At 41.9% G+C, this 18,936-nt stretch overlaps 1 protein-coding gene across 1 annotated transcript; it reads left to right on the top strand.

The window, feature by feature from the left end:
* Nucleotides 1-16,418: 16,418 nt before the first annotated feature.
* Nucleotides 16,419-17,041, top strand: LOC135265346 (uncharacterized). The gene is made up of 2 exons (XM_064354765.1): nt 16,419-16,470; nt 16,509-17,041. Exons 1-2 carry the CDS (start codon nt 16,419-16,421, stop codon nt 17,039-17,041), a joined length of 585 nt encoding a protein of 194 aa, XP_064210835.1.
* Nucleotides 17,042-18,936: the final 1,895 nt, after the last annotated feature.

The raw sequence follows: 18,936 nt of genomic DNA, 5'->3' as shown, positions 1-18,936 counted from the left end.
AGTAGTTGGTGTCGGTAAAGTGCGGAAGCACATGTGCCGACACTTATGAAACGGAATGGTGTCCTTACCCATGTAAGGGTAATGGACGAGGAGAGGTCGTGATCGACACCTGAAGTGAGTTTAATAGAATCTCGAGTGCATGTGTACTTCGCCTCCAGGCTACAGGGTAAAATCTTCCTTCAGGTTGGAATTGTCAGATGCCAAATCGATATGTCTTTTAAATAGTATAGGCAAATTAGTAGTTGTATATAAAATGTTACTTGGTGTCTTAAAAAACAAAGCAGAATCTTACAAATTTTGCTGTTTTTCCAAAAGTCAGCACCCAAAAAAGGCTTAAAACCTCTCAAAAAGCATTAATTTTTATCCTCCCCAAAAGTACCCAAATATGTGTAGACCACCAAAAATTGGGCACCGTTAGAATCTCCCAAAATAATGCAAATTTACCTCAAGAACGCCTTAAAAAAACTAACAAAAAAACCTTGTTTTTACACACTTCACTTTTATTTTTGGACCAGACCAATTGGCGCATGCAAAAAATGAGAAAAACAACACCAAATCAAAGAGGTATATTTAGCGCCTTACAAACTAATGTTGTGAAATTCCTTCAAAAATCATAATTTTTATGCTCCCGAAAAATATTTGAAACTCAATAGACTACCAGAAAATGGGCACATGGGAAAATCATCCAAAATCAAACATAATTACATTAAAAGCACCCAAAAAAAAACCTTACAGCATTCCTATTTTAAGACAACCCAAGATAAACAATATAAACATATTTTTCTGTTATAGAAATTGTTATTATTCTGATTAACAATCAATAATTGTTATGTTATCATCACACAAGTGCCATAGATCAAATAGAACAAATTTTGGATATTTTCGAGCCGCGAGACAACATCGCGCAACGCCGAAATACCCAAGTTTCAACATTTGAACAACATCGAAGATTTCACCGAAGATATAAATGAAGATTTTGTTAAAGATAATTGAAGATTTTTGAAGACTTGAAGATTTTTCCGAATTTATTTGGAGTTTCCGGACAAACATCGCTAATTTCACAAATATTGAAGATTGGAGTATTTTTCTGGACAACATCGCCGGAGGTCACAATCCCAATTCCCGAAACTTAAGACTCAGAGGACAAAAATCGCCGGATTCTTTCGTTCCTTAGACCCAATGAAACATTGCATTAAACTGTAAGTAATACTCATTTTTTTAATCCAATTGCATGTCAGATTCCCCAATTCCAAGTCCACCAGATTCAATCTTAGACTTAGGAATAAACGAACTCAAAAATTTAATCAGAAATTTAATTATAGACGAATTCGATACTCAGACTCAGAAAAATGGCTTCAATAATCCCAATCAGAATATTTAAAAATTATCCCACAATTTAATGGCGAACTTTCAGAACTAGCCGACTTTATCGATGCTTGTGATCTTTTTAATAAATACATTTTCAGAACAAAATGCAGAAGCTTTCATTAACAAATTATTATTAACATCAATTAAAACAAAATTAATCGGAGAAGCAAAATTAGTGACAAGTTGTCAAGAAATTAACACTTGGAACGCATTAAAAGTCGTGTTACAACAAAATTTTGCTTACCAGAGAGATAAAAATTCACTATTACGAGATTTAATGTTACCCTGATGTGGTGTACTGCACCACCATTTGGAAGTGGGGGGTGCAGCTCGACCGAGAACGGACCGGGCAGGTCAGTCGGGAGTCCCGTGTGAAGTTTGGCTGGTTTTCCATCGGGCGCCTCCCCAAGTGGCGGATAGGGGAAAGCCTCCCAGATATGGGTGGTACCGGGGAAATCAAATACCCGGGGCGGACCAAAAACCAGTCAAGATCACACCGTAACTCCAGACGTGGTCTGGAAACGGGGGCCGCGCGGTCTCGGGGCTGCGAGGACTAGAGGGCCTCTATAAAAACCTCCCTCTACTCAAAATGATGACAAAACATGATGGACGAAAAAGGAAGAGAGAAGTTTACGGTGCAGGAGGCGGACCCTCCAGTACCCGTCGATGTTGAAGCGAGAGAACGGGCTCCACTCGACGATCAGCCAGCTACCGTTCAGATACCTCCGGTGGGAGACCAAGCCGGACTATCTCAAGTTACTGGAATGACATCTCTGGATACTGAGCCTATCCAGAGAAAAGACAAGATACTCAGGACACCACCAAGGCCGAGAGCCTGTTCGGTGGGAGAAATCCCTGGGTATTTGGAGAAGATGATGGCACGTGAAGACGACATGTCTGGCAGTAAAAGACGGAGAGGAGCCGACGATAATGGGGAACCTATAAGCGAGGTTAACGTATCCCTAAGCAAATTGCTACGGACAATTGGAGAACTGGAGACATTCTGTAAGACAAACCAGAATGTACACAGAGAAATTAAAAAAATTGTGGTTGAACTAAAATATAGTGGCAAAGTAGTCGCCACTGAAGATAGCAATATGAGGACAATTTTACAAGAAACGAAAAGAACTTACGAAGAAAAAGAACAGATTCTTATCCATAGTGTAAGACGCGCTTTGCAAAAATTGACTTTACTACATTGATTTACTTAATTAATTAACCAATCAGCGGTTGATAGACCATCACTGCTCCGCTTTACCTGTAACAAATTAGAAAAATGGGGTCTGAGTATTTATGTTAACGTCAAGGATGCGACAATAGATAAACAAACAGTACGCTTTGACCCAAACGATTTTACAATCTCTAATTTCGAGTACTACTCAGTTTACTTGAATATTGAAACTCCGCACTTTGGAGAGCCAAAAGTGCTAATCTGAAGCGCTTTCAATGCTCAATCCCCAGCACTCTGGAGAGCCAAGAGGTGCTGCGCCAAGCCATATATGATTACTCCCGGAGTACCACGGAGAAATCGGCTGGAAGGCCAAATATCACTAAGACCTGGTGGAGAGCCAACCAGTCACATTAATTCTATTTACAGAGTCGAGGTTTGTGCAATAGGAAGGGCGGAGGGCCAGCCCAGCCTAACCTCACTCTCATCACAACCACGTGGCAAGACCAAGACATTGAAAAGCGTTATAACCCATATTATCACGTAATTAGAAAGTCTAGCATTGATCAATTGTACTTAAGATTAATTATTAACGATAAATACTCTGTGAGATCAACTCACCTAATTTTTTCTGCGTCCTCACGCTACCACACTCGATTCCTTTGTTCTCCAATTTCGACAATTGACAGAACACAAGTGAGGGTTGCACACCCCCGTCGGTACGACCAAAAGTTCATTTTATCGAAAGAATAAGTTCGAAATAAATAACGCAAATTACTTGTTAAAAATATTTAATTGTTAAAATAGGCAATTATGCTACAATAGGGAAGAGAAAATGAAAGCAGAGATTAAAAAATTGAGAGATACACAGGACGGAGCGGGTACTTGCCCTAAGTGCCGCTCCGCTGAAACAAAAGCTGCAATAGAAGTAGATTTCAAACGGTTAAACATTCAAACGTACGAAAACTTCCAACCATTCGCAGAAAAGAAATGGACACTCAACAGTTTTAAAAAGACGACTATAGACGCGTCAGACCCACTAAAAAGAGATGCAGAGCACCTAGTCATTTTTTGTGATTTAGACCATAACGGTGGCATATTTTGATCCCACCCGGCAGGACGGAAGAAATAAAGAAGATATATTTAATATCTTGAAGGAGCTAAAAGACTGCATTAAAAACGACGACGTACAAGAGACCGTGGTAGCGATGGCACTACCACAAGGTATACCAACACCAATTGCAGAATAATAGTAAAAGACTCTGATAAGAAAAATACGAAGGATAGAGACCGGAAATCTGGGCAAGCAATCATAATTGATGGCTCCAGTGACACTTTCGCAGATACATTCAAAAAAATAAAAGAGGTAGTAAAAGATGAAGACCAATTAGAGAGAATCCAAAAAGTGCAGAGGACGGCCAAGGGAGATTTAATGATTAAAATAGCAGGAGAAGCAAAGCCGATAAAAGACCAAATTGAGGAAGCCCTACAAGGCCAAAAAATAAGAACGGTAGGAGAAGCAAAACAGAAAACGCTACATATCAGAGACATTGACGAGACTTGCAAAAAAGAGGAAATTAGAAATATTTTGAACGCCAGATGCCAAATCCAAGCGCCAGACAACTTTAAAATCAGATCCTTAAGACCAAACCAGAGGGGTACGCAGATGTTAACCATCACCGCCCAAGAAGAAGACGCAGAAAAATTACTAGCATTAGGGAAGATAAGAACTGGACTTACCCAGTGTAAAACTGAAGAAAGAGTAGAAGTGGAGAGATGTTTTAAATGTTGGGGATATGGCCATAAGGCAAACAACTGCAGTGGCGAAGATAGAACTGACCATTGTCGCAGATGCTCTGGCAAAGGCCATAAAATGGAAAAATGTGAGAATGAAGCATACTGTCCTTTATGCAACGAAAAAGGACACACGCCTGGCAGCGGTTAATGCAAGAGTTTCAGGAAGGCTATAAAGGAGGAGCGAAAGTCGTTAAACAAAACGAAATTCAACCTCCTACAACTAAACGCCAACAGGAGTGACAAGGCACACGATATGGCCTCCATTGTAGCAGCCCGAAAAAAAGTAGATCTTATTACCTTCAGTGAACCGAATAGATCAAGATGCATAAAAAACAATCGGCATCTTTACACAAACAATGACTGCTCGGCGGCAATCCTAAACGCGAGCCAAATTTTTAACGTGACATCCTACCGTACTGGTGAATGTTATGTGTGTGTGAATGTTGAAGATTTTATTGTGTACAGCGTATATATCAGCCCAAATTGTAGCGAAAACATGTTTAACGAAAACCTGTCAGATTTATTTAATGATGTGCGAATAGCAAGAATTGAAGGCAGGTAGATAATCATTACTGGAGACTTTAACGCTAAAAATAACTTTTGGGGTGGACAGATAACATAAGCGAGGAGAAGTATTGCTCGAAACAACGGAATCTATGGGCCTATATATACTGAATGATGGAGGGACACCAACTCTCGAACGCATAAATGGGTCATCCTATATCGATATAACTATTGTATCAGAAGAGATTATTGAAAGAAATCCAATCTGGACTGTTCTAGAAAATGAAATTTCTATGAGCGACCACCACTTTATTCTCCTTGAAGTACCAATGGCAAGCAAGAGACAAGGAAAATCAAAGTATATCTTGGGTATACCTAATAAGGATATACTTGGGTCACATACGCGGAAATCGGCTTAGTTTTGTCACTACCTAATATTCAGTAACAAAACTTATGTTTCGAAAAGAGGTCTGGGTTGCGATGTGTTTCATAAGTGTAACACGGAAATATTATCAATACTCTCGAGTCAGCTTCTCGAAGCATAATAAAAACGCGGAATATTATGGAGTCCAGTTTAGTCGAGTGAAGGTCCTGTTTAATCGAGTTTGTCATTTTTTCGTCGAGTGTTTGTTTGCTAAGTGTGACCTGTGCCCTCAAAATGATCGTCCCTAAGATGTAAGTACATTTTTGCCAATCTAGTCATTGTGTAAATAAACCTTTTATACAAAACACCCACATGCCTTTTAATCCCACCCTGTGACATATGGTGGAGGCGCCCTTAAGTTCACGGAGGAACAAATCGTCATATTTGTTCCTGATGTTTTGTTTTCAATAATGCAAGCGAGTAATATGGGAAAAAGGGTTGAGATTAGAAGTATGTGGGTGTAGTACGGTAAAATTCGGGGTCGCGTGAATGTCGGGTGTAAATAGATAGAAGACGCGTAGTGAAGAAAGGGAAGTAAAGGAAAAAGAATATTCGAATTTTAAACCGCCGCATAGAAGTACCGAGTTATTTGAAATACCGGAACTATCGCCAATAAGAGAGACTGTAATTATCGCGACCGCCCAAGATTTGGTACAGCAGGAGACGTATGATACTTTGAAGAAAATACTCGAAGATAGGAAAAAACAGGTAGGTAAAGGACAAGAGAAGAGTGATCATAATAGTGAGCAAAACACACCTGTGGATTCCGAAGCGGAAGAAGAGGAAAATCAGTCGATTCAAAAAGTCGAAACAGAAATAACTGAAATGGCGAATATTACCCTAAAACAAGCATTGTCTACCGCGAAAACCCCCGCAGTACCAAAATTTTTATCCCCACCGACATTCAACCCTGCAACATCGGACCCCGCTACGTTTATCGATACGTACAATAGAGTTTCACTAGGTAATTCATGGGATGACGGTCTGAAAATTTCATATTTTCCGATTTTTTTGGAAAAAGCCGCGTCGGGATGGTATTCGCGATATGCGGGAAACGCTGCAAACGAGCAAAAAATATGGAAACAGCTAAGTGAGGATTTTCTTGCGGAATTCGGGGGTAGAAATTCAAAACGGGCAGCGCGTATAAAATTCCAAAATCGGAAACAGGGGGCAAACGAGGACATTAAGTCCTACTATTTCGAATTGGTAGCGTTACAACAGGAGATTGACCCAAATATGAGCGACGAGTCGTTTATTGCGCAATTTGAAAATGGGCTGCTACCGTCACTGGCTGAGACATTTTATATGTTCAGCAATCCAAATATGAGCCGCCAGGACTTGAAAGATCTCGTTTTTCGAATTAGTGAGGTCAAAAGGAAAACCTTTTTCAATAATCCGGCCTCGGAGAGTGCGTCCTTCTTCGCGTCAAACCAAGAACAGGGGAGATCTTGGGTGTCTAATGGTGCGAGGGCAAAAGAGACAACAGAACAGAAAAAGGAACAAAGTCGATTGCCTCACACAAGGACAAGGGACGGAAGACCAAAGTGCTTCAATTGTGGCAAACCAGGCCATTTTGCGGCAGCGTGTCGTCCATGGGAGAACAAAAACGACAAATGGAGAAAAAAATGTTTTACATGTGGAAAAGTAGGACATTTCGCCGCGACGTGTAAAAACGGGAAATACGGAAAGAATCAAAAATCGAATCGAGGGTGTAACCCAAAAGCGTAAGGACGACATCTACTGTGCGTCCGGATGTTGTCCTCACAAGTGATGTAAATAGTTTCGGGACGCCGTATAGGGTGCTAACGGTTTTAGGGAAATTAGGGAATAGGACAGTAAATATAGTAGTAGACACGGGCTGTAGTACTAATTTGGTAGATATATGTTTCATGGATAATATTAGTTATAGCGGAAACAGTAGGGGGTCGTGTTTAAGAACCGTAGGGGATGAAAGGGTTCCGATATTAGGTAAATCGTTGGTTAATTTAGAATTAGGGAAACAAAGGTTCGAGGTCAATTGTGAAAAATCTGCCGAGTCCAGTAATTTTAGGAGTTAAATTCTTAGAGGAACAAAGGGCGAGAATTGACTTTAGAAAAAAGGAGATTTTTCTGGAAAACGCAAACGTTATTTTAAGAATGCGTGACGAAACTGGGGCAGATGACGTAAGGGGACCTACGATACTATTACACTCTACAATGGAATTTGATGATGCGACAGAAAAACTGAAGCTGACCGCAACAGGTGATTATGTTATTCAACCAGGAGGTAAACAAACAATGTTACTTAATCTGGTCGGGAAGCCAGAAACTACGAAGGAATGGGAAATTGTGGACAATGAAAAATTTCTGGTACCACGAGGGCTTACCGTAGAAATTTTGGAGAGGTCGGGGAGCCAACAATTTGAGGCAGAGGTAGCGTCATTGGCAAATGTGCCGCAGAAAATCTTTAAAGGGACGACGTTGGGATGGTTACAGAAGGGCCCAGTTGAGGAATTTGTTTTATACTTAAACAATAAAAATAGGGACTCTAGAGAACGTGGTTGTGAAAAAAATTCACCTCAACAAAAGGAGATGAATTTAGAGGAAATTTTATTGGAGTTTTCGAACGTTTTTGCGGAATCATCGGGGCAAATCGGCAGAACCGACTTGGTGGAACACGAAATTGATGTCCAGGAAGCCCAGCCCATAAAGTGCAAACCGTATCGGGTGTCGCACAAGGAGAGGGAAATAATCAATAAACAGATTGAAGAGATGCTGGAGGATGAAATTATTGAACCCAGTACGAGTCCATGGTGTTTCCCGGTAGTCTTAGCGAAAAAGAAAGACGGAAAAATGAGATTCTGCGTGGATTTTCGAAAACTAAATGCGGTTACAAGAAAATGCAATTGGCCAATCCCGAATATAGATGACATTTTGACTTATTTAGGATATGACACCAAATGGTTTTCGACTTTTGATTTGAAAAGTGGATATTGGCAGGTCGCAATGAAGGAAGACAGTAAACAATATACGTCATTCATTGCGCAAGGTCAGGGGCAGTACCAGTTCAAGGTGATGCCGTTCGGATTGTGTAACGCGCCAGGAACGTTTCAAGCATTAATGGATAAGCTTTTTGCTGACATGAAATGGAAAGAGATACTCATTTATTTAGACGACATTGCAATTTTTTTAAAAATTGTCGAAGAACATTTGCAAAAGCTACGAAAGGTTCTTCAACGAATCAGAGATGCAGGCTTAACGTTGCAGCCGGATAAATGTGTCTACCTGAAACAGGAAGTGGAGATGCTTGGGTTTAAAGTGGGAGCAGACGGGATCAAGGTGGATGAAAAGAAGATAGATGGAATTGAAAATTTTCCTGTACCCCGTAATGTAAAAGATATCCAAAGCTTTTTGGGGATGTGGAATTATTATAGGAAATTTATTAAGAATTATGCGGTAATAACTCGACCGCTGCATGAAGCAACGAAGAAAGACAGGACGTGGGAATGGACCGAGGAGAAAGATGTGGCGTTCAAAACATTAAAGGAAAAGATGACAACCGCCCCAGTGCTCCAGAGATTTGATCCAAATAAGGACTGCGAGCTCAGAGTCGATGCTAGTCTCAAAGGATTGGGTGCAGTATTGTTGCAAGAGGGCGACGACCAGCAAATGCATCCAATTGCTTACATCAGCAGAAGCGTAACAAAAAACGAACGTAATTTAGGGATCACTGAACTGGAGTGTTTAGGGTGTGTATGGTCACTATCATATTTAAGACATTTGGTGTATGGGCGGCACGTGAAGATCGTAACAGATCACAACGCGATTAAGTGGTTAAAAACCGTTAAAGATCCGACGGGTAAACTGGCGAGGTGGGCTATTAAACTGAGCGAATTTGACTACACGGTCGTTCACAGAAGTGGGGTGCTTCACAAAGATGCTGATTGTCTCTCCAGAAATCCTGTCCTGACTGGAAACTCACGAGATGAGGATGAGGCTGAAGAAATTCCAACTTATCTCGCGACTAATGTAGAGTTAAGAGATAGTCAACTCAAGGACGAGGAGTGGAGTGAAATCATCAAATACATTGAAGACCCGGATGATTGCGAGTTGCCAATCGCAACAAGGAGGAGAGCAAAAAATTGTATTTTAAGGGATGGAGTTTTATACAAAAAGAACGCCGCAACGACAGGATTAGAGTATTTATTGGTGATACCTAAGTCACTGGTTGGAGAAATTTTATACAATCATCACAGTGACACGATGAGTGGACATTTGGGGACAGCCAAAACATTTAGTAAGATCAAAGAACGATATTATTGGACCAATTTGCAAAAGGATGTGGAGAAATATGTCAGGGGATGCCCGGACTGCCAATCAAAGAAGGGGGAAGATTTTAAGAAACCAGCAGGCCTTTTGCAGCCTATACCTGTAGGCGAGATATGGTCTAAGGTATCAGTCGACCTTATGAGACCATTTCCGAAATCGAAACAAGGGAACACGACGGTAATTGTTTGTACGGAATACGTCTCTCGATACGCAATAGCGAGCGCACTTAGGGTCGGGACAGCCAAAAGCGTTGCAAAATTTATTTTTGAAAATGTGATTACGGTTTTTGGAGCCCCTCGCGCTTTTCTGAGTGACCGTGGAACGGTGTTTAGAAGCCAAATGGTCACTGAATTACTAAAGTTGATGGGCGTAGCGGAAGATCTGTACACAACGGCATACCACCCCCAAACAAACGGCTTAGTGGAAAAGTACAATAAGACGTTAGCCGGGATGCTGGCTGTTTTCACATCGACGGATCAAAAGGATTGGGACTTATATGTGAAACCAACCACGTTTGGTTATAACACAAGTGTTCAAGCGACAACAGGGTACCCGCCCTACCTGGTCATCTTTGGGCGACTACCAACATTGCCCACGCAAGCAAATTTAATGGAGCCACAATTGGAAAACGAAAACATTATCCAACTTAGAGAAAAATTGCTAGCGATACAGGCGGAAGCGGCGAAAAATATAACAAAACGGCAAGAGTATGATAAAAGGCGGTATGATGCCATGCATAGAGAGTTAGATTTTAAAGCCGGGGACAAAGTTAAAGTCTTCGTACCCATAAGGAAAAAAGGCAAAAGCCCTAAGCTGATGTGCAGGTGGTTTGGACCTTACACTGTTTTAAGGAAAACTGGAAATGTGAATTATGAATTGCAGACGGGACGACAAAAGTCTAATAAGGAGATAATACACGTAAATAGGTTACTAAAGTATAATGACCCTTGGACGTCACCGGTAGAGTATAATTATAAGTGTAAATATTAAAACCTATAATAAATAATAATAATTGTACATAGTCGGGATTTGGGACATGGGAAGTAGGTTACGAGTATCAGCGTTAATATTAGTCAATTTTCAGGTTTATTATATATTTGTTGATTATATTTCTGGGGACTGGCGCGGGCCATATTGAAATCAATGGGGGTGTATATTGGAAGCCACTACCAAACGCCATTAAACGCCATTGTTTTACCGATTATAAATTACTGTCTCACTGTTTTTTATCCTTGTCTTGACTCTAGTTATAAATACCGCTTACAAAAAATTCAAAATAATTGCTGTAGATTCATTTTCAAATTAAAAAAATATGATCATATTTCTGTTAAAATTAAACAAATAAATTGGTTAAAACTCGACCTTCATTTTCAATATCTGATGGCTGTCTTGGTTCACTCTACTCTGTCTACGTCAACACCTCCTTATCTAAAGAAAAAACTTGTATATCGCCGATCTCTGCACAGTGCTAATTTACGTCATGTTTCTCGCTTGTCCATGCCCTGTTTTCGTACAGCCTTGTTCCAGAGGTCTTTTAGTTATAATGCTGTTGTTATTTATAACAATATAGAAAATATTTTTAAATCAAAGCCAGTAAACTTCTTTAAAAAACAAATCAAATTTGAATTTCTGTTACTTTAATAATTATTTTTCTTTTGCTAATACTGTTTTTTTCTCTTTTTCACAATCTTATTTTTTGTCTATATTAAGAATGTTTCTATTACTTTTATAACTGTTAATTTACATTTTAAGAATTTTTTTGTTATTTTCTCTTTGCCTCTATTTGTATTTTTTTTTGTTATGTAACTTTAAACTTTTTGTTATATGCGAGGTTAAGTGGAGTAGCATTAGCTAGACTTCGCCTCCTCAGTTTTTTACTTAAATAAAGGCATTTATTATTATTATTATTATTAATTACGAAGCAACGACCCCAATAACGTACACGACGAAGTGGAACATGGGTTTGCGAGATTTTGGAGAAAAAGCGATTAATTATTGCGCAAGGGACAGTCGGACCATGACGTGCAAAATTTTAAATGAAATAGAAAGAATTTCTTATTATTACGAAAACGAGGAGTCGGCATTAAAAGACGTGTTAGAGGACCGAATAAAACATCCGAGGAGTACAAGGGCCTTGGACTTTATCGCAAGCACGTTTGAGTGGTGCTGTGGGTTTGCAACCACGCAAAAATTAGAGAAGATCTCAATGAACGACCAGGAGTTGGCTGAGCGAGTGTCAAAGATTCAACAAGGGTTAAAGGAGACGTTGATGAGTATTGGCAAAGAGTCCAGGAAATTTGAAGAATTTCAAAATAAAGAAGGGGGAGTATTCGCAAAAATAGAGGAGCGGATACGAGTTATTGAAAAATTTGCGTCGGTAGCACATAATAGAGTAAGCTTGCAAATGAACGAAACAGAGAAAACGATGTTGTCTGTAGTGTACAATTCGTACATGAATTTGAAGAGGATAGTAATTAATTTAAGGACAACGAGAGAAAACAGCGTGGTCAATGATTGTAGGCACCATTTCATACCTCAGATGCTGCTACCTTCAACGGTACTTAAAGAAGATCTAAGGAGGCTGGAAGAACAAATCCGGAAAGAAAATCAGGAACTGGCCATTCCTGTATCGGACGTCTGGATTTATTACACGTTGCCGATTTGTGACTGTACACCAGTCGGGGGAAACATCACCCTTCAAATCAGAACGTCCATTCGAGGTCAGGGTCGACACTGGTCCTTGTATGAGCTGGTAAGTGTACTGTTTGGGTGAAACAACAATACCTGCAGAATTAGACATGAGAGCGCTTACGTAGCAGTATCTGGGGCGAAGAATGCAGCAATAAGAACAATTTCAGGCGTTGGCTTACACCACTGTAAACCATACGAAAATAGATTATGTTTTATGCCACGTTTTAATGCGGACTCAATGCACGGTCCGTCGTGTATCACAAGATTAACCAGGGGCAGTTCGATAGAGGAGCTGGCAAATCACTGCCCGATGACATGCTACCGATCGCGGGCGCTAACGATTACGGAGGTTAGCGAGGAGATATACATGCTAACACATGTTGATGAGGAATTAAAGTTGAAATGTGGGAATAAGAACACAGAGGTCGGCAGGGAGTATGCCGGGTTGCCAGGGGCAATCAAAATAAAAGTTCCGTGCACCTGTGAGTTAGTGAAGGGGCACGAGGTGTTGATAGAGAAGACATTTACTTGTGTAGGCGTTCAGGACAAAGTGAATGAGATTCAGGAGATGATAGAAGAGCACGGACACGTTTTCGGGTGGAGCTCCCATGTATGCAGCACATGGAAATGCCCTATTGACCATCTGAAATATTGTTTGTCGGTCGGTTTAGCGTTTGTCCTGTTCAGAAGGAGTCCTCTGGGAGTTTTATATACGGCAACTCCAGCGGTTCATGCGGGGAGCGGAATGGAAAGTCACAAAGTCCATCTAATGGTTTTAGGGATGATGTTTTTAGCGTTTTTTGGTTTTGTCACGTACACTGCGATTCGGTTAATTAAACTATGTTATAGACTTAAAAATAATAACAGATCAGGTCCAGAGGATGAGAAAGAGGAAGACCCGTGTCCAGCGCCCAGACGTAAGAACACAAATCCGACTGTCAGAGTAGAGCTGGGAGAGGAAGCTCTGTTATCACTGGCCAGAGGCAAAAGTATGAGTGTCCTCATACAGCCAACAGTGTTGGATGTTGAAGAAAATGTGGAAGTAGATTAGGAAGTAGTTACGTAAGTATAAATATTTTATTTTAGTTTTGGGAATTGAGATATAGATAAGTTCAGAAACAATAGAAAAAAAATAGAAAATAATAAAAACAATTGAAAAATCGCGTCGGGATCTCGTTTAGTGGAGTCAAGTTCATTGGTTATGTGGCTGTCAGCAAAAATATGTAAACAGCCACATACCAGTCAAGGTCGGTGCTGCAAGAATGAAGGTCGCGAAAATTCATTCTTGTCAGCACAACGTAGTAAATAGTACAATGTAAAGCCAGTCGGCTCAAATTTTAAAATATTTATGTGTAAATTTTAAGTTTTTTTTTGGAATTCAATTTAATTTTGTGTTATGTTTTTTTTGCCCAACGCCCACGAGAAGAGAACGTCCAACCGGAAGACGAGCCAAATCTATATCAGAGGGAGACCTTTGTCCTGTCCTAGGAGTAGTCTGGAGGGGGTGGAGAGAGCACATTTCGAGTCAATCGGTTGAAAAGTGGCCACATGTAAAGCTCTTGCCAAGTTGGGAAGCAAGTTCTTCCAGAAGGCAAAGAGCGGAACCAAGGGAGAGGGGCAAAGTCAGCAATGAAGTTGTTCACCTAGGTGTGAACGAAATGGTCCCTACAAGTCTCTCGTCTTCAGGCAAAACGAAAGCTGAAGAAATGTGTGAAGATTTTACAAAATTGGACCAGGTGGTCTCGGAAATGGATCCAAGATAAAGTCAAGGGGACCCTAAGCAATCCAGATCAGTCGTGGCAAGCATCGCCAACAAAGTTCATGAGGCTCTGAAACCTTTCTCTGGGTGAAACTAGTGACAGTGATGTCGAAAAAACTGGACAAGTGTGAAAATCCAAAGACGGTAACGACGTGAACATTTTGACAGTGAGGCGTTGGTGCGGAAGGTTGTTTAGAATGTAATATTTGGTTAGGGTAGTTTGTAAGTTAGAATTATAAAGTGTTTGTCGGGGCGACAAACTCGTAGGGCCGGGCATATGTCACATACGCGGAAATCGGGTTAGTTTTGTCATTACCTAATATTCCGTAACAAAAATTATGTTTCGAAAAGAGGTCTGGGTTGCGATGTGTTTCATAAGTGTAACACTGAAATATCATCAATACTGTCGAGTCAGCTTCTCGAAGCATAATAAAAACGCGGAATATTAGGGAGTCCAGTTTAGTCGAGTGAAGTCCTGTTTAATCGGGTTTGTCATTTTTTCGTCGAGTGTTTGTTTGCTAAGTGTGATCTGTGCCCTCAAAATGATCGTCCCTAAGATGTAAGTACATTTTTGCAAATCTAGTCATTGTGTAAATAAACCTTTTATACAAAACACCCACATGGATTCCACCCTGTGACAGTATGTTTAGAGAAAAGACCAAAGATGGACCTGCAGATGTCAACAGATGCGAGAAATCTTTAATAGAAGCATATAAAAAAAGTGCACCTCGAATCAGGTGCTCACGGGTAATCGTTTTCCCGATGAGTGGAAGTCTGCGAAATTAATATTAATTGAGAAACCAAAAAAGAATCATACAGATGAAATAAAATATAGACCCATTTGCCTCATAAATGTCTTAGGCAAAGTGTACGAGAACCTAATAAATCTGAGATTATATGAAGAAATTGACGCAAAAGGTGGTTTTCACAAAAATCAATATGGCTTCAGGAAAGGCAGGACGACGATGCACGTCATTGAAAAAATTATTCAAATCGCAAAAGAAGCAAATGTAAGTAAGAAGTTTAATGCGTTGGTACTAATAGATGTCCGAAATGCTTTCAACACGGCTTCCTGGCTGATTATCGTAAAGAAACTTAAAGATATAGGTGTTCAGGAATACCTAATCAATCTAGTCAAGTCTTACTTTAACAACAGAACTATACAAGTGTCGAACGATAACAAGAAGAATATAGGCGGTGGAGTTCCCCAGGGATCGATTCTCGGTCCAACACTATGGAACATAATGTACAACGACGTTATGAACATCGAAACGGAGGAAGATATCCAGTACATCTGTTATGCCGATGATTTAGCCATCTCGATAACAGCTAAAGATAAAGAAGAACTGATGCTGAAAACTAATGCTACTCTGTCCGCCGTCAATGTATGGATGACTCAGAACGAATAAAAATCGTTCCGGAAAAAACAGAAGCCATCATATTCGGTTGTAAAAAAATAACAAACATAAACTTTACAATCGACGGAACTACTGTCAAACCGACTTCTTCGGTGACATACCTGGGAATAAAAATAGACAGACGCTTAAATTTCAACAAGCATATCGACGCCGCATGTGAAAAAGCAAAATGCACGATAAAGGCACTGAATGCCATATTACCCAACGTACGAGGACCAAAACCAAACAAGAGAAAAATACTAGCCATGACAATGCAATCTGCCATCTTGTACGGGGCACCAGTATGGGCGGATGCGACAGGAACGTACGGAAACCAAAAAAAACTAAAGATCACACAAAGAATTATGGCATTACGGACGTGCAGTGCCTACACTACACATTCTGGCGGGCGAAAGACAACGCCTCTATAATCTTCGTAGACATGTAACCTTAGAAGATAGAAGAAAAGAAAGAAAAAAGTCATACCAAACATGGCAGAAAGAATGGGACGAATCCGGATCAGGGAGATGGACATACAAAATCCTTCCAAAAATCGAAAAGTGGGTGGAAAGAAAACATGGACATGTTTCCTTTTACTTAACACAGTGTCTTACGGGACATGGAGCCTTCTCCTCATACACAAAAAAAATCGGGAAGAGAGCCAGCGCTGACTGCCGATACTGCGGCGAAGGTACGGAAGACACACCCCTACACACTATAGTGGAATGTCCCAAGTGGGAACAACGTAGAAGAAAACTGCAAGGAATCGTTATCAACAAAGATATGAAAATGGAGGATATAACAAATGTAATGGTTAATAGTAGCAAGGAGTGGAAAGAGATATCAAAATTTCTGGAAAATATAATGGAGGAAAAAAGCAAGGACGAATTGGAAGAGCAGAAGGAGGAATAAAGAGAGAAATGAAAAGACTCGTCTGAGGAGGACAAGGCCACAACGGCGGGAACCCCTACAGATGGAAGCGAGGAGGTGGTTTTAGTGGGTATGCCCAGTAGAAAGAGAGAGTCCCACACTACCCCACAAACAACTGTGGGGTGTGCGTAATCGGCATTTCCCCTCCTCAAAAAAAAAAAGCCAAAACGGCGGCCGCGTTCCGCAAAGCCAAAGAGACCGCCGCCCGGAGACGAGAAAAAAAGAAACGGCTCAACACCGCCGCTACCTCCGTCCCCCTAGCCACCGTTACCGACTCTCCCGCCGCCGCTGACACCGCCGCCGCCGTTACCGCCACTCCCGCCGAACATACCACCACTGTCGCTTTCACCGTCAACACCGTCACCCCCACCAACACCACCATCGCCGTCACCATCCTTGTCGCCGCCACTGTAACCACCGCCACCGTAACCACCGTCGCCATCTTCACCAAACCCCCTCACACCATCACCCCAACATCCGTCACTGCCACCGTGGGAACACAGGACACCGCACGCATTTCCACGGTGGCCACCCAGACCGAACCCCCCGAAGTTACTATACTCGAGACCCGGCTCCTCACTGTCCCTCCCCCAACCGTACTCATCCCAGTCTGCCCCTCATGCTCCTTCAATCCCCCGCTAACCCCTGAAACTCCTTTCCTGTATTTTCCACCAACACCACCAGCAAAGGGGTAAGTAGGCTCCCTTGACATACTACCAACCTACTAAGCGCAAGCACCCGGCACCTACCAACTCTAACCCAGACTCTAAGCTTTCTCTAATAGTACGCTTCTCCAACCGACATTTAGATGGCAAGACGTCAACCACCGTCAAGTCCGAGCTGGGAAGTATTATCGGACCAGACCCACAGTCAGGTGTCATCCCGGGCCGAACGTTGGGAGGAATGGGAGAATGAGTGGGTACAGGAAGACCCACCGTCAAGAATATCTCTGACCCCACGCCTCCCCAACCCGGAAAACTTGTGCTGGCGATGCGGTCTCCCGGGACACCACCGAACCCCGTGATCCGTTTTTGTTCACGGTGCGGCCAGGTCGGGACACTGTCCCGCGACTGCCCTTGCGGGGAACCGGGCACCACTAACATCCGGCCTCAACCAGCCCGGGCCAACTATAACCTTCCGGAACAACGGGACGCGGCGACACAGACAGATTTTCAACCGCCGCCGTGCCCCGCGTGCGACTATCAACTAGGGGCCTAACAGACAATCCGACGCCGTTTAAACCGAAACCCGTTTTGAATCCGAAATCCGTTTGAATCCGAAATCCGTTTTGAATCCGAAATCCGTTTTGAATCCGAAATCCGTTTGAATCCGAAATCCGAAATCACTGACTGAATATCCGCTCTCCGCATAAATCAGTTCCACCAAAATTCCAATTCCGTCAGTCACCGTCAGCCGCCGTCCGTCAACCCAAGGGGTTAGGAAAAACTCATTTAATGGGTTTTTCTCCAAAGAAGAAGGGGTGTGTAGCGAAGTTACTAAAAACCGCCAATGGGAAACAACCGTAGACACCAAGGAAGAGAAGCCAATCAACAACAGCCGTCTTAACAGCCAATCACACGAAGGCTGAGATTTTGCGCGCCAAAACCGGCTATAAAAGGGCGAAGAGGAACCACTTCTCTTCAGTTTTCCCAGCGAGCTGAGAACGAGAAGAAGGAAGAGCCTCCAGGGAGCCATCCAACCGAAGTGAATCAGCAAGTAAGTACCAAGAGGCGAGCCCGAAGAAATCGACGACCCAGAGGACCCATCCGCGGTGGTCAACTGTTCATGCAGGCACCACCAACCCCGCTCCAGCTGATCTCCTGGTGGTTTGTCGGATACGCTTGCCTGGTAACCCCGGGCTTGCTAATTAACCTGCTTGCTTTGCAACTCGCTGCCTGGCTTTATAACCCGCACTGTAGATAGTTGTAACATTGCCCCGCCGTAGTCTAATTAATAAACCGTTTCTTTTGATCCGTCTTATCAATTTCCCCTTGTTAACCCAGCCACCGGACCTCTGGACATCACCGTCTCCACTGGGTTACCTCGGCAACCGTCATCGGAGGTGCACCCCCCTCACAAAACTGGGTGCTGGCGCCCGAGACAACAACCTCGGTGAAAACAGCATTGGAGCTAGAAAAAAGAGGTCTTTTCTTTACAGGAATTGTAAAGACTGCAACTAAGCAGTTTCCCATTAAAGTATTGAAAGATAAATGCCCAATCAAAAGAGGCGCTACCATTGTTGCCCAAACAACCATCAATAATGTAAAACTTGTTAGCTGCGGGCGGCGTGATAAGAACATTCATACTTTTGTGAGAACATGTAGTACCACATTAGAAGGAACCCCAACAAGAAAAATGCGTTGCGATGAAAACGGCAAAAAGTACGTTTTAGAAATGCCTCGAATTAAAATGGTAGAAGAATATTTTGATGGAGCTCTATCGACTGATATGCATAATCATGTGCGTCAATCCGAATTGGCTCTGGAAGAAGTGTGGCATACGCAGAACTGGAACAGAAACAGAACAGAATGTATGCGTCACTTCTGGGTATCATAGAAACTAATACCTTGTTGGCTTTCCGATGTTTTAA

The sequence above is a fragment of the Tribolium castaneum genome, chromosome 2 (assembly GCF_031307605.1).
Source record: "Tribolium castaneum strain GA2 chromosome 2, icTriCast1.1, whole genome shotgun sequence".
Taxonomy (NCBI): domain Eukaryota; kingdom Metazoa; phylum Arthropoda; class Insecta; order Coleoptera; family Tenebrionidae; genus Tribolium; species Tribolium castaneum.
Note: the sequence above shows the minus strand (reverse complement) of the source record. Positions and strands in the feature narration are given on the sequence as shown.

Coding starts and splice junctions, on each gene's coding strand:
- LOC135265346 (XM_064354765.1), top strand. CDS start 16,419: ATGCCCAGTAGAAAGAGAGAGTCCCACACTACCCCACAAACAACTGTG. Junction 16,471..16,508: donor CCCACAAACAACTGTGGGGT/GTGCGTAATCGG, acceptor AAAAAAAAAAAG/CCAAAACGGCGGCCGCGTTC.